At 42.5% G+C, this 16,667-nt stretch overlaps 1 protein-coding gene across 1 annotated transcript in view; it reads right to left on the bottom strand.

Moving 5' to 3' along the window:
* The window catches only part of SNX25 (sorting nexin 25), a 124,016-nt gene that overhangs the window by 8,251 nt on the left and 99,098 nt on the right, over positions 1 to 16,667 (bottom strand). Inside the window, exons 10-15 of the mRNA XM_040643392.1 lie at positions 16,498 to 16,662; positions 13,372 to 13,503; positions 11,085 to 11,225; positions 8,186 to 8,299; positions 2,979 to 3,143; positions 571 to 688 (exon numbers count right to left, since the gene is read on the bottom strand). Coding sequence (XP_040499326.1) covers positions 571 to 688; positions 2,979 to 3,143; positions 8,186 to 8,299; positions 11,085 to 11,225; positions 13,372 to 13,503; positions 16,498 to 16,662 — 835 coding nt within the window. The remainder of the gene's footprint in view (positions 1 to 570; positions 689 to 2,978; positions 3,144 to 8,185; positions 8,300 to 11,084; positions 11,226 to 13,371; positions 13,504 to 16,497; positions 16,663 to 16,667) is intronic.

Genomic DNA, 16,667 nt, shown 5'->3' with positions numbered 1-16,667 from the left:
CCCACAAGATGCCAGTAGCACCATCCCCCAAGTTGTAACAACCAAAAATGTTTCCAGATATCACCAAATGTCCCCTGAGGGACAACACTCCCCCATCCTTTCAGTGATAACCACTCCTCTACGGGAACAAAGGTGTAGTTGAAAGGTGAGATCGAGGCACGCCTGTGTCCCTGACCATAGCACACCCTAACAGCACCAAAACCTCCCCTTGAACAATGGGGCTCCTTCCTTGGCTAGGCAAAATTATTTTTTGTGTACCTTTTGGTGATAAAGCAATGAAGCTATGCTAAATCACATAAAAGAAATTCAAAGCATTCTATCTGTATTCAGAAGAACATGGTATAGAGTAACTCACCCAAAGTTCCATAAGTACAGACATAATTATCTGTCTTAAGGCCGTGGCCTCACATTCTACCATGGTATCTGGTTAGATCTTAAAAGTATTTGCTGATGACTGAATGGATATAAATACACATCTGATTCAGGAATAAAGGGATATTATGAGTGTGTGTGGGTGTGGGTGTGTGTAACCACTTAACAGCAATTACCGTTAAATAATAACAAGCTTACTTCCTCGAAGTTCAAAGATCTCCCCAATCAACATGAAACATGGTTCAGCCAAGGCGTCTTTCCTCCCATCCACATCATCACCATAATCTGACAGGTCACTGTCCTCTTCTGTCTCCTCCTGGGGGTACAGAAAGGTCAAAGGAAGCAGATCACTTATCCAAGGAAGCTGGTAGAGTTGTTCTTTTCTTTCAAAGTGTAAATTCCAAATATTTGCTCGCATTTCAACCTTAGATGCTCTTTCAACTTTCCTACATTCTCAACACAGGGCAAAATGTGTGTCTAACCTCAGGGAAAACCTTTGATGTTAAAGCCTTATTCAAGGCTCAAAGTAATTGTGAAAAATCTCTATCACTGTATTAATAAGGAGTGAATTAGTAGATAACAGAATAGTTTTCTAGCCATTTTGAGTTTTAAAAGCAAGGCTTTTTAACTTTTTTAAGATTTATTTGAGAGAGAAAGCGAGAGTATAAGTACATGGGAGGAGGGGCAGAGACAGGAAAAGAGAGAATCCACACACAGACTCCCTGCTGAGGGCAGAGCCCAAGCTCACAACCCTGAGATCACTAACCGAGCTGAAATCAAGAGTCAGATGCTTAACCGACTGAGCCACCCAGGTGCCCCAAGTAAGGCTTTTTAACTTAAATGATTTTAAATTCACTGTTTTTTGGGGCACCTGGGTGGCTCAGTCGGTTGAGCATCTGCCTTCAGCTCAGGTCATGATCCTGGAGTCATGGGATCAAGCCCCGTATCAGGCTCCCTGCTCAGCGGGGAGTCTGCTTCTCCCTCTGCTCCTCATCCTATTCATGCTCTCTTACTCTCTCTGTCTCTCTCTCAAATAAAGTCTTAAAAAAAATTCCCTAGTTTCTTTAAAAACACGTATATTTCAAAGTAATGTCATTATGTCAAAGCTCTGACTCAAGCTTTGATTCTGTATTTCAGTTCGTCTCATTTCTTGACCTGCGTATCAGCAAGTTTCAGTTCAAAACTCATTACAGGCCAGGCACCAGGCTAGTGCTAACAGGCGTGATGTGGACCCAGACTTTCAGTGGCCCCCAGCGATCCGGGGAGGCTGACAGAGGTGCGTGGCCGTTTCCGCAAGCAGGGTGAGTGCTATCACAGAGGCACAAACGGAGGCGGCAGAAGGACAGATGAGCAGGTTCCTTCTGATGTCGGCAGAGGAAACAGCCGAGGCTGTGGCCCACGCAGAGGACTAATGACAGCACTGTGGGGGACTGGGTGAGCAGAGGAAAGGGCTGAGAAGTCACAGAGGCAGGAGGAGTTCCCAAAACCTCACAGCAACATCAGATGCTGCGAAAGAGATGGACGGAGGTGAACACGGAGAGGAAGCCACTGGGTCTGGCCACTGGCACTCACCTTCAGAGAACCATCTCATAGAGTGACCGCGCCATAACGTAAACTCCCAGAGGTACGGGAATAAATGAGAGGTCACAGAGGCAAGCTAACCGAACAGGGCCAGACATTACAAATACGGGCCTGCAGGGATGCCTGTGGGGAAGCAGGTTCATACAGAGCCCCGAGCCCTGGCGTGGACACGCTCCGTGCTGCACACAGGTTTCCCCCAGCTCGGGAGGCAGTGGAGTAGCACGCCCCGTTGCATCATCAGCTCCTTCTGTCCAAATTCATTCAACCAATTCTGCTGAAGAGGCGGTGGCCTTTAGCAATGAATGCCAAGGAGGCAGTGAATGTCTCCAGGAGACCCCGATTTTCAGAGACAGTCTTGCGCAGTTTGCTGAAGAGCGGGAGAAGGGGCTTCAGTGGCCTAAATGTGAGTCAGGAGCTTACTCTGCAGGAAAGCCTGAGGTCCAGAATACGAAATCACAAGTGCCTGCATTCTCTCTATTTGCTACTTTACCCGCAAATGTCACTCCTAGATTCATCTTGCTTCAGAATATCCCATGACCTTCCACTCCCTGAGAATCAATTCTGAACTCCTCAGCTTGGCATGACCTCGCCCCCCACTCCACCTCTTTGCCTAACCTTCCATTAGCCCATTCCTGAAGCTCTCCTCTCCAGTCCAATGACTTACTGACTGTCCCTCCCAACCCGACCTTCAATACGAGCTCCAGCTCCCCCTAACAATGACCCCCATCTCTGAGGACTGGCTGGTCCACCACTTTTACCGGGGCTCCCATACAACTTCCCACCCACACTTCACTTACCGACCTTGTTATTGCTATTTTCTGTATCTTAACTCTTGCAAGTGACTTGTAGGGGAGCACAAGCAGGTATCCCAAAAATATGACAGCGATAATAACTGAAAATGGATGTATTTGCTTTCCCCCTCACTAGTAGCATGCGTTCAACAAACATCTGGTACTTCAGAAGACTTTCAAAAAGACATTCCCCTAAATCTGCTGCAAAAATGGCACAACCTTTTAAGAGCTCACCTCTTGATGGGAGAAGAAGTCGCGAGGAAGTCTTTCCAAAAATGAGGATAATGAAAACGTGGATTTTTTCCCCTGCACATCAATAACCTTGAGGTAGTCAGGAGAAGGGCTCAAAAAGGCATAAAGTGCTTCACTCTGACACAGTCTTTCATCTGAAAGCAGATTCTGTGGAGGAAAGAGGGTGCATTACTCTTATGGAAGAATACGTCCGTGCTGCCGGAAACCACCACAAATAAAGGCAAGCAAGGTGCAAATGGCTGTGTCAGGGATTTATTTTCATAATCCGAACCCAAAACCATTTCCCTCTCCCCCTGAAACAGAACATATTAGGCGGATTCCCATGATGGTAATCGCAAGCAACGCCCTGCGGGTAAACAGGAGCACTGTAAGCCTGCGGCTTGTGGGAGACGCTGTGCAGACAACCGCTCAGGGCAACCAAACCTCGGGCTTGGCACACAGCTTACAGACCGGGGCCACTGCCTCTGGGTGTCAACTTCACCTTCACCCAGTGGTGCTGCAACAACTTACATGTCTGCACACGGCACAAGGATCCCGCTCAACCACCCTTAGATGGCTGTGTTCAGACTTTGTATATCAGCTGCAAAAAGGCACTTGGAGTTGTCACATGGCACAGTCTACCAGGCAGGAGCTTTCTCCCCATGCTGCCGCCTTCCGACCAGTGCTTGTTTACATAATTACAGAACTCTTTCTATTGGGCCTTGAACTGGAAATGTCCTCAGGTTCTTTATGTACTTAGCTGGCCTCCGGAGACAGGAAAGAAGAACAGAAATGAAGTTCGTGTCCAAGCAAGTGCTACTGATAGGACAGTAAGACTAACAACATGACCACAAGAATGTCTAAACGTCTACTATTAAAAGATACAGGGTTTAATGTGATTTCACTCATATGTGGAACTTAAGAAAAACAAACAAGCAAAGAGAGAAAAAAGAGAGAGAGGCAAACCAAAAAACTGACGCTTAACTCTAGAGAACTGATGGTTACCAGAAGGACAGGGGTTCGGGGGGATGGTGAAAGAGGCAATGGGGACTGAGGAGGGCACTTGCTGTGATGAGCACCGGGTGCCACATGGAAGTGTCGAATCACCACACTGTACACCAGAAACTAATAAAACACTGTACGTTAGCTACTGGAATTTAAATAAAAACTTGAAACAACAACAAAAAAAAGATACAGGGTTTAGGAATAATAAGACAGTGAGAAATAGTGCCCCATTGATGATGTAATCCCCTTGGGGGAGAGGGACACTGGGAGCACATAGTGCTTCTGATGTCAGAGCCTGGGGTGGCAGAAGAGGTTAAGATCTAGTCTCAGAGGACGTGGTCCATGACCGTCACCTTACATTTGTTCAGGCAAAAGCGGAAATCCAATGAACTCTGTGACCTTCCCTAGAACAAGCACCTGTGGGAACATCCAGTACTACGACACTGGGGACAGGGGACCCAAGGGGGTGACCAACATTCTGGTGGTTGTTAGCTTCCTCTGTCCTGCAGAAGACGACTGGAAATGAGCAAGTTCTGCCTCAGAGGGAGAGAAGGAGGTTAAGGAGGATGGGGAGCTGGGGTCACTACCGCCTTCCCAGCCCCAGAGCCCAATAAATAGGCCTTTATTCCTTTTGCAGAGTATCAATGTTCAGTCGTATGTACAGATGGATTAGAAGGCAGGAGATATTCTCCCCTAACCTGATTTCCTTTAGCTAATCTATACTCCAATATTATTTTATAAAACAGTAGGAAATGATAACTAATGATAAGTCTCAAACTTACTACAATCAACATAAAGAGATCGTTAAGGCTGATAAGACTTTGGCCTACGTTATATTCCATTATGAAGGAAAATAATCAGATTAAGTACATAGGAAAAGTTAGAAATGCTCACAGACGTCTGTGGGGCAATATGTAATTGGGGTTTTATCATTTTTAAGCTCTCTGGGGATGGCATCCCAGTCCCAACTCCTTCCCTCCAAACACTCACAGCACGTTATTCTATTCTAGTCAAGACCTCAGATGACTATTCAGTGGGTGATGGAGAAGGGGGTCTGGCATTCCAAGTAGAGCGCACAGCACAGGCATACCCCGAAGCAGGACAGAGCACCGCGGGAGGGAATGGCTGGTGTCGGAGGTGTCTGTACGTGATGTGGTGAGCAGGGACGAAGAAAGACATAAGCAACAGAATGGCTAGGAATGAGTAGCTAGATTATTAAATATCTGTGCAATTAGTATGCTTCACTAGGGAACCATTTGTCATAGATAAACATTCAAGTAAACATATACTCAGTGGAATCCCTTTTTCTGGAAGGTCCTCTGGACCCAATAAAAGAGGAAGCATTCTGCACCTTACTTTCCTGTTTGCAGTAGGTGGGATAATACTTTGAAACGACAGTCTGCTGTATAACCTACCTAAATACATTGAATGGTCAGGGCTTTGTCAAGTCTTTGGGAAAATGAAAAACAATCCAAATCATTACTTCCTGACCTAAAATCCTCATGATTAAAAGATGTAAGGTCACTAGACACCACAGTTTCATCTGGCTTAGCTGCAGATTACTCTTGCTCTCAACTACGTCCACACGACCTACCGGCAGGGTCTCAGAGTGCAGTTTCTCTTGGCACAACAGCAGAACTTACTAACCCACTTCCACGACCAACAATCCAATAAAGGCACGTATGCGCCCTCCCTGTGCGCCCGAAAGGCAGCAGAAAAGGCCAAACGCACAGAGACCCTCCCCAACAGCAGAGGCTGGAAGGAAACAAGAGAGTCTGCTGGAGGGTCCAAAGCTACACACCCAAAGCTTAAACATCCTGGATCTTGAATAATACACATCGTTTCACAAATGATTTCATTTGCTCATCTGAACGATTTATTTATTTATTTATTTATTTTTAAGATTTTATTTATTTATTCGACAGAGATAGAGACAGCCAGCGAGAGAGGGAACACAAGCAGGGGGAGTGGGAGAGGAAGAAGCAGGCTCACAGCGGAGGAGCCCGACGTGGGGCTCGATCCCATAACGCCAGGATCACGCCCTGAGCCGAAGGCAGACGCTTAACCGCTGTGCCACCCAGGCGCCCCCATCCGAACGATTTAATCAGGTACTATGTTGGAGTGGGTTTAATTATTTCCTAGATATGCTGAATCAGCAAGAAAATGGTAGTATTTCAGTTTCAAATTCTCTTGTAAGAGCATTTAAACATTGATGATTCTCTAATTCAGTTCTGCCATAATTAAACTCAGAGAGTTTTTCTAAGGTGTAAATTATTTTATTTCCTAACGGAAATTTACATTATATACACACACACATATTTATATATTATTATATTATAAAATAAAAGTTTCCCTCAGGAAATAAAATAATCTACATCTTAGAAAAACTTTAGGATACATATAAAGAGAGATGGAGGGAGGAAGATAGGAATACATGGAAAAAGAGACTAACACTTTCAAAGCAATTCTGAATTAAACAAATCTATTTTAACCATGACCCATACTTCCAAATGAACAACTATGTTTTAATAAAGCCTTCACTAAGGGGGTGCCTGGGTGGCACAGTCGTTAAGTGTCTGCCTTCAGCTCGGGGCGTGATCCCAGCGTTCTGGGATCGAGCCCCACATCAGGCTCCTCTGCTAGGAGACTGCTTCTTCCTCTCCCACTCCCCCTGCCTGTGTTCCCTCTCTCGCTGGCTGTCTTTCTCTGTCAAATAAATAAATAAAATATTTAAAATAAAAAAAAAAAGCCTTCACTAAGAATTTGGCAACATCTATTATTTAAGATCCCAGGCCTTCCAGCTACTACTACATAGGCAAAAAGTGTTCCATGAGACAAAGTTCCATGCCTCCAAAAACTATAAGAGCTTTGGGGTGCATGGTTTGAGTAACTTAACTATACTCTGAATACAGAGGGTCCAGCCAAGGAAAAATAAACAGTGGTTGCTATCAAGGATAGTACAGGTTTGGCCTTATTCTCTAAAAATGGACTGAAGACAAACAATAAAGCATTTAGAGGAAATTAGGAGAGTGTCTTTAGGACCCTAGAGTAGGCAAAGATTTCTTAATAGGCACAAAGGCTTAACCATAAAAGACAAAACTGATATACTAGACTAAATTAAAATTGAGAACTTCTGTTCATGAAAAGAAATCATTAAGATAGTGAAAAGCCCGTCCACAGAAAGGGAGAAGATATTTGCAACATAAATGGTGCGACGAGAGACTCACATCCAAATCCCATGCAGAACCCCCACAAAGCGCTGTGGAAAAGACGGGCAACGCGACAGAAGAGCAGACTCAACTTGACCAGACACTTCACCACAGAAACTACTCTTGGCACAACAGCAGAACTGGCGTAACACCCAGACTGGGGCTCCGCTTCATGAGCCGTCAGGGAAATGCAAACTAAACCCACAGTGAGATACCAGCACACACCCGCCAGGAGGACTAAAGAGAAACAGGCAGAGAAGAAGTGGGGGTAAGGAGGGAGAGCCATCAGAACCCTGACACGCTGTGGTGACAGTGTAAAAACTGCCACAACCACTTGAACAAACTAAGAAACCCAGACCTGTAGGTATTACACAACATGGATGGACCATAAGTCAAGTACTAGAAGTTTATAGAAGCCTGCTTCATGATCGCCTCCACTGGAAACGGGCCAAATGCTCGTCAACAATGGAATGAATAGACTGTAGTGTATCCGCACAATGAAAAACCTACACGGTAGTGAAAACAAATCATCTACAACTCGAACAGCACTATGGGCGGAGCCCCTGAACACAGTTCTTGAGTGAAAGAAGTCAGACACAAAGGAGTCCATACTGTATGATTCCATTTGTAGGAAGTTCAAAAACAACTGTGTCTGTGTGGTTACTAGGCATGATCATAGCCACCCTGGGCCGGGAGCCGTGACGGGACGAAAGCCGAGCATACTGCACCGGGTGCTGGTTACAGGGTGGGCTCCGCGTGTGAAAAAGGACAAAGCTGCACACAAGGTAGCTGTATTGTATGTATTTCATATTTTTTATATTTTATATTTTTGTGTGTATAGTATACTTTAATATAAACAAACAAACCAGAGATATTTTGAGGACCTGGCATGACCTATAAGAAAAGAAAGCAAACAAGCAAGCTCTTAGAAAGATGACACTTTAACCCCAAATAACTCATTTTTTCTCTCGTATCCAAAACTTTCCAGTTGCTTACCTGTAAAAACTTATTTAATTGATTCTTTGACTTTTCCATAAACTTGTGATCTATAGATTTGAAAGGCAGCTTGCTAAGAGAAGGCAACTGGACTTTTTTTAAAGAAGGGAAACACTGTGGAGGAAAACATTAAATGTTAGCATCTTGAATCACATTTTCATGTTAAAAAAAAGTTTAGAATTATAATTAGAACACACCAAGCATCTTCCTCCTGTACTTATTCCTTTGAGGTTTAAGATCTTGAAAACCTGCCTGTTCTAATCAGGCTCACGGAATCGAGAGGAACAGGACATTTGATGAAAAGAGCTGAAGCTCACCCCTAGGCCCCTGAACGCCTGGGAGCTGGGCAATGCTGAGGCCGGGCTGAGCAGGTAGCCTTGCACGACACGCACAGAGCACAAGGCTCTAGGTGTGGACACCTGGCTCACGAGAAGAAAAACTTCCTATTAGAATGTGCTTTGTTTACAACATTTCTGTGAAAAAGTTATCCCAGTTGACAAAACAATGGAAAAAAGGAGTAACTTGGCTTGTCGTGTTATTACCGCCCTTCAGTAGCAAACTGCACAATGGAAGTGCATTAATAAGTCCTACACTCTGCCAGACACTGTGCTCGAAGCATGTGGATTAACAGCTTGAAGAGTCAGCGATTGTTATTCTTATTTCACATATGAGACAATTAAAGATCAGGATCAAAACCCAGATCTGTCTGATCACAAAGTCTGTGTTCTTTATGCCAATTCCCACAGGACTCTGCCAGTCAGCCCCTCAGACCCTAGGAGGGCACTGGGTTCCAAATGCTCTGGACTCTGCCCCCATTTCCAAACACTGGCCCTTCTCGAAGGCACTGGGGCCATATGAATACGCTTAATGAAACCAACTGGCATTGAAAAGTCAGTGAGCACAGCCTTTGCCTGCAACCACTTTAACTGCTGTCGTCATCCTCCATGCACAGGAGGGTCACAGGAGTGCCCGCTGGCCTGGCCACAGCAAGAAAAGGCATGGGCTAAGTCACTTGTAACAAGTGCATGCAAGTGCTTTGGGTGCTGGGAAAGGGAAAACGAGCTCTTCCCGCACGGCGCACTTGAGAACCAGGAGCACGATGGCATGTACCCAAGGTGACATATAAATCAGTGCTCAAATTCGAGTACAATTTTCAAGAAATGAAACAGGCAGTGAGAGTCAGAACGGAAGATTAAAATTCACCAGGGACCTGAAAAGGTGCTTCCTGTCCCAACTGTCAACAGGAAGGGTTCACACAAAAATGAAAAGTCAGAGGAGAGTAAATTCTAAGGGTAAGAAAAGAACGCCAGAGATCATCTACAGATAAGGAAAATGAGACAATGAGACTAAAGGACAGACATGGAATTTTGGAGGGTTTATTTCCTCCAAGGCTTCAGTCTACTTGTTTTTGTTTTTTTTTCAAAGAACATTTTCCACATACATTTTATTTCAAAATCTCCTCTAAATTCCTTTTTCTCCTTCTTTCTATTTTTATCAGCAACAGGACAGATACTGAACTTTGGCTTCAAAATGGTTTGTCACAGGGCAAGTGACACACTCTTGTGTTGTTAGTCACACATTTTGAGAAAAACGTAATCTTCTATTAAGATAGAGATTTCACTTTTCACACTGCCAGGGTGACCACAGTCCCTCTGAGAAGTACTGGTGGAGGACATTTGGTTTTGGCCACCATCCTTTTAAAAGCACTTGAAGCAGTTACAGCATTCGTAAGTTAGTGATTAAAAGAGTTTTTTAAAAAATCCCCTTAGGAGAAAATGTTAAAGGAAACAGACGTATTTCATTTGCAGAAGAGCAGTCTGATAGGTGACTGCAGGATTTTACCAGTGTCCGTTCATTCTGAGCCAGAGAACAATAAACAGAAACAAAAAGAGAAGTGACCAAAGAGCATTTCGGTTGCTGGGGAAGAGGGCAGTCATCTCCGGGAGAAGGCGAGTTAGAGAAGACGCAGTTCCTGAGAAAGATGGAAGAATAAGGAATGGAAAATAAGATGACCCGGATTACAGTCCAGGCTGGGCCACTAGGAACACGTCCTGTGATAAATCGATCAAACTCTCTGGGATCAGCTCCTCTCCTCTTAAAATAAAAGAACTGACCTAGATTAGAAGCTTTCTGACATTTTTAACTAAAACCCACAGCAGGAAATACATGCTACACTGCAACCTGCACACATACGTGCATATCCACATATAAATTATAACCCACCTATAAAACTAAGTTCTACAAAACAACGTTCATTGCTACAACTACCACCACCAACACGGTAATGTTTATTATGTGCCACACCTGCTTTGTATACGTTCATTCCCTTAATTCTCACAACTCTGTGAGAGAGGAGACATAGGTGCTATCAATATTCATATTTTATTGACGAAGAAGAAGAGAGACAAAGAGACACAGTGACAAGTCCCAGGTCATATGGCTACTAAATAGTACAGCTAGGATCCAAACTCAAGCAGTCTGGCTCCCGAGTCTGTGCTTTCACCCACGACACTTTATGACCCTTACTCTTTGCGCTGAAATCCAATATATTCTATGCTCTTCCTGTTGCTGCAATCATTAATTGGTTTCACTTCCCACTAAAAGGTCACAACTGGCAGCTTCAAAAACCAGTGGCCCTAAATGACCCTTAGCCCTCTTTCAGCTCTGGGGTTCTATGAGGCTCCGTGGAGATCAGACAATTCTTCGTCCCGAAGGATTTACACTAACTGGTTTGGTCCATGAGTTAATTTCCAAATGTCAGGCTGAAAATGCCACTTTTCCAGTATCCACAGCAAAGAAGAACTGTTAATCAGTTTCCTTATATGTGAAAAACTGAAATGAGTTCTTAAATACCTTCTTGCTTAGTAATCCTACACCTTGTGTTCGTGAGTATTCATACCTCACTAAGTTTCCGGTGTAAATTCTGGAACTCACTGAGCCTTCTGGGGACGGTCCAGTTCTTAGTTTCAACTCCTCCAACTTCTTGTAAGCTTACCATGACAAAGTAACAGGGCATTTGCTCACCATTCTCTTCTGTAACCTTGGGCAAAACAAACACGACAACAACAAAAAGCGTGGTGAGCAGGTGCAGTCGGCACGATTTTTAAATATCCCCCAAGATTTCCCACTCCCTAGTGTATATGCCCTGCGTCATTCCTGGGACTCTGAATATCACGGAATCTATTCCTACAATTAGGTTATGTTACATTTGACCACTGACCTTAACACAGCCCTTTGTGGGCCTAACCTAATCACACAAACCCTTTACGAGCAGAGAGATTCCTCAGGCTAGTGGCAGAAGAGGATGTCAGAAACACTGGAAGTGCAAGAAGGATTGCACACGTGGTGCTAGTGTGAAGATGGAGAGGGGCACGTGGGGGGATGTGGCAGCACTTCCACTGACAGCAAGACAACAGACAGGTCCACAACCACATGGAACTGAGTTCTGCCAACAACTTGATTGAGCTTGGCAGTGGATTTTTTCCCCAGTCTCCAGACAAGAACTCAGTCTGGACAATATGTTGATTTCAGCCTTATGATGCAAAGAGTACAGAATGAGAGAGTCATGCAGTGCTGGACTTTCAACTTACAGAATTGTGAGCTAATAAATGCGTGTTGTTCCAAGCCATGAAATTTGTGGTAATTTGTTAACACATCAAAAGAAAACTAATACAGCAGACTTAACATCTTAAGTGTGTTTCTTTGAAAAACCAAATGAACAGTAAGCAAACAGGTATAAGATATGCCAAAACCTGTCTCAGGAAAGGATAAAGCCTTCCTCAGTTTAATTTCTAGATTCAACAAACCATGATTTCAATTTTCATGAAATTTTATATTGAAACACATAATTTCCTCTATCTCCCAACTTAGATAATTCCTTAACACAGACACATATACATACAATATCAAAATTCAGAAAAGGCCATTATCATACTTAACATAAATAGATTAAGAGAAGAAACAAAAAAGAAAACACTGAATTTAAGCTTGAATTAGTATCACAAATTGAATTAGAGACAAGGAGTCAATAAGAAAGGCAAAGGAACGAGACCCTGTGACGTAGGACCATTATCCCACTGTGAGGATGCAGGAGGTGAGGGCATGCCCAGGGGCCCCGGGTTGTCGTAGGGTCACACATCTAGTAAGGGAGTCAGCCCGGATCAGAACTCAGGAGCACGCGGCATGATGCAGACACATCTTCCACACGCTCTCTGTGGGACTGCCTTGTGAACTCTGGCAGTCAGGTGGCTCCTCGGGGTCCATGTCCACTATCTTTTCCATGACGGAGGTGCCACAGCAAACTCCTGCAGCTTACCTTAATGGGAGTGCTAACAAGCACCAAAGACATGGTGAAGCACTTGGTTAAGCACTTGTGTAATGTGTGTGCATTGACGGTAGCTCTTGGAGAACATTCTTTGTGTGCAATGTAATCTAGAGGTGAACTTAAGATCGTGAATTTCAAGCCCTCCCCACACCACAGTAAGAGTGTGAACATTAACACTATGTTACTCATGATCTTGTTATCTGTGTGGACCTGACCTTCATCTCCAGATTTCCACAGAACTGATAGTAGGGCAGGTGGGAATGAAGAAGTTGTCAACATTAACAATCTAAACACCCATATGCATCTCTCCTGAAAAGAAATTATTTGCACAGACTAAAGGGATACAGCATATTCTGAAAACTGTTACCCATATCCCTCAAAGAACAGTAAAATGTTTTCTAATTCAAGGGGAAAATAGTCATTATTAAGGATCTTAGAGCAACTGAGATTTAAGTAAGTGAAGTCAGCAGAATGGAGCAATCAGAAACACTTAAATAAAAAATTTTTAATTTTTCACCATCAAATTTCAAGTAGTACCTTCCATTTTATTTCAATCCTCAATGGAAAAATAAAATGGCAATTCGGAGACATTAACTGTCCCTATCTGAAAGTTGCTTACAATTCCAGTGAATAAGGACAACCTGCAGTGGAGTGAGATCAGGTCTATACCGGACAGGTCTATACCTACAGCTCGAAGTCATGGGTGAGACAGAGTGAAAACAGCAGAGAAGGAAGGAGGACAAATGCAGTGTACAAGACAAACATAAGTCTTCTACCCTCAACCTTAATTCTCTAGGACAAAATCTTCTCGTCTAAAGTCATACTCTAAAAACAAATTAGGAGAAAAAGCAGTCAGACCTACCTCTCCACTGGTGATGGAGGCTTTCCACATTCCAAGGTTCTCACACCACCAATCTGTTCTTGCCATGTGCAGCTGTAGGTCCGTGCGTTCTTTCTCTATTAGAATTATCTCCTCCTTCAACTTGAAAACAATCTGCCAAAGGGAAAATATCCTGGGAGTTGTAAAACCACTTGAAATGCTGCACAATTCAGCAAAGTAGTAGGATATAAAACCAACAGGCAAAAATCAGCTGCATTTCTATACACCAACAATGGACAATCCAAAAAGGAAATTAAGAAAACAATTCCATTTACAATAGCATAAAAATTTTAAAAAATACTTAGAAATTAAATAAGGAAGTGAAAAACTTCAACAATGAAAACTACAAAACACTGATGAAAGGAATTAAAGATGACATAAATATATGGAATGATCTCAATGTTCATGATTTAGAAGACTAAACATTGCTAAGATGTCAGTGCTACCCAAAGCGATCTACAGATTGAACACAATATCTATAAAAATTCCAACGTATTTTGCAAAAATAGAAAAATCCATTGTAAAATTCATATGGAATCTCAAGGGAGACTGAAGGGCCAAAACAAACTTGAAAAAGAACAAAGTGGGAGGACTCACACTTCCTGATTTCAATACTTACTACAGCATCACACTAATCAAAACGTATGGTACTGACATAAAGCCAGACACGTAGACCAATGGACTAGAATAGACAGCCAAGAAATAAACTTTTGCACATAGGTCAAAGGATTTTTGACAGGGGTGCCAACACCATTCAATGGGAAAAGAACAATCTCTTCAACAAATAGTGCTGAGAAAATTGGATACCCACATGCAAAATAATGAAGTTGGACCCTTACCCTAACACCCTATACAACAATTAACTCGAAATGGACAAAAGACCTGAACATAAGAGCTAAAACGCCGAATTAGCAATGACTTGTTGGTTATGACACCAAAGGCACAGGCAGCCAAAAAAATATAGGAAAACTGGACTTCATAAAAATTTAAAATTTTTGTGCACAGAATACTATCAACACAGTAAAAAAGCAACCTGCAGGAATTGGAAGAAATATCTGCAAATCACATATGTGATAGGGTATTAAGATCCAGAATATATACAGAACTCTTAAAACTTAAAAACAAAAACCAAACAGTCTGATTCAAAAATGAGCAAAGGAGTTGAATAGACATTTCTCCAGTATATATATATATATATATATATATTTATATTTATATTTATATTTATATTTATATATACATATAAATGGCCAAAAAGTGCATGAAAAGATACTCAACATAACTAATCATTAGTGAGATGCAAATCAAAATCACATGTACTGTATGGTGACTAACATAATATAATAAAAAATCATTATGAAAAAAAAAAACAAGCAAAATCACATGGAACTACCACCTCACACCCATTAGGATGGTTACTATCAAAAAATGGAAAAACAATTATTGATGAGGATATACAGAAATTGGAAACTACGTGCTCTGTTCGTGAGAAGGTATAAAATGGTGCCGCCATTATGAAAAATAGTATGGAGGTTCCTCTACGAATTAAAACCGTAATTACCATATGATCCAGCAATTCCAATTTTGGGTACATTGTCAAAAGAGCTGAAAGCAAGACCTTGAAAAGATATTTGTACACCCATGTTCATGGCAGCATTATTCACAGTACTCAAAAGGTGGCAGTAAACCAAATGTCCACTGATGGGTGAATGGATAAACAAAATGCTATATATACACACAATGGAAAATTACCCAGCCTTAAAAAGGAAGGAAGTTCTGACACACAGTATAATATGAATGAACCTTGAAGACATTACGCCAAGTGAAATAAGCCAGTCACAAGAGGATGAGTACTGTATGATTCCACTCACGACATATTTCATAGTAGTTAAATCCGTAAGAGATAGAAAGTAGAATGGTGGTTGCCAGGGGGTTGGGGAGCAGGGAATGGGAAGTATTATTTGGAGGGTACAGGGTTTCAGTTTTGCCATATCCAATGAGTCCTGCAGATGGATGGTAGTGATGGCTGCATAACAGTGTGAAAGCACAGACACTGACCTGTACACCTAAAACAGCTGAAATGGTAAATGTTATGTATATTTTACAACAATTTTTTAAAAACAAGTAATTTTATTTTTTTATTAAAAATATATTTAAAAAGGCTATGGATCTCTTTCATGAGAAAACCTATAAGGATATGCAACTCTGTGATTTGAGGGCAGAAGTTTTGCTCCAAAACTCTCCTGAACATGAAGGCTACAAGGACTCTTTCCCTGCTCAAAAAGCCTAAAGGAAACACACCCAGTCTACACCTTGTCCTGTAATTTATCACCAGTCAGGGCTGTGACTACCTGCTTCATTTTCACGTGGGTATGTTTTGGTCCCGCATCAGCATGTCTGCTCCCAAAGGGCACATGTCAGGCTCTGTGTCTATCACCGATTCCCCACAGTGACCGGCACAGCATTATGCATTTACTCATCACTTATGTGGCTGAACACACACTCAGAAATTGCCAGAAGAGATCAATTTGGCAGACGGAAGAGCATCGGCCGTAGCTATATTAGTGACGCCTCCCTGTTGGACTCTGAAGAGGCATAACCACAAAGCAAAAAGCCACACCACTGCTTGGGTTCGCAAAATGCCAGTTAGGGAGATGCTCTTTACATTTTTTAACTTTCCAATTCTGTTGGCTCTAAGCAAAACAATTTATTTCTTGTGTAATTCTGTGAGGTTCTCTAAACTGTGATTCACAGCATTTGAAAGAAAAATAAAATTGAAAAGACTGTCCTCGTGGAGTTAATTTACTTCCAAAAATGAGTCTGGCACACGGAAATGCTTTGCCCTCTTCTGCAAAGGAACTGTAGGCGAGCCAGGTGAGAGAACACGGAGCTACTCACCACCCACTGCTGATGACTGGGGAGAACCCCAGACCACGGAAGACTAAAAATACGTGCTTTTCTCATTCTATACTAGAAGCAAAAAGGCAACAGTGGAACTTACAGTTAAAATTCTTTTTAAGGAAACTGTGATGCTTTGCAACATAAACTGAAAACTATTTATCAAATCGAAAAAATGGAAACTTTCAAAGACAACCTAAAAAGAGTTACCTTCTTGTCAGGTTTTGGTGCATTTTGAATAGAATTTAGAGCTTGCCTTTTATATTCAAGTTTCTCATTTAGTTCTCGTAGCTTGTTTACAGCAAAGCTGGCTTGTTCATTAATCCGGCTGGTGCCTTCGTCTACAGCTTCCTCACCAGCCTCGACTCCGGGGCCCTGGG

Source organism: Ursus maritimus, unplaced genomic scaffold, assembly GCF_017311325.1.
Source record: "Ursus maritimus isolate PB19 unplaced genomic scaffold, ASM1731132v1 scaffold_28, whole genome shotgun sequence".
Taxonomy (NCBI): Eukaryota; Metazoa; Chordata; class Mammalia; order Carnivora; family Ursidae; genus Ursus; species Ursus maritimus.
Note: the sequence above shows the minus strand (reverse complement) of the source record. Positions and strands in the feature narration are given on the sequence as shown.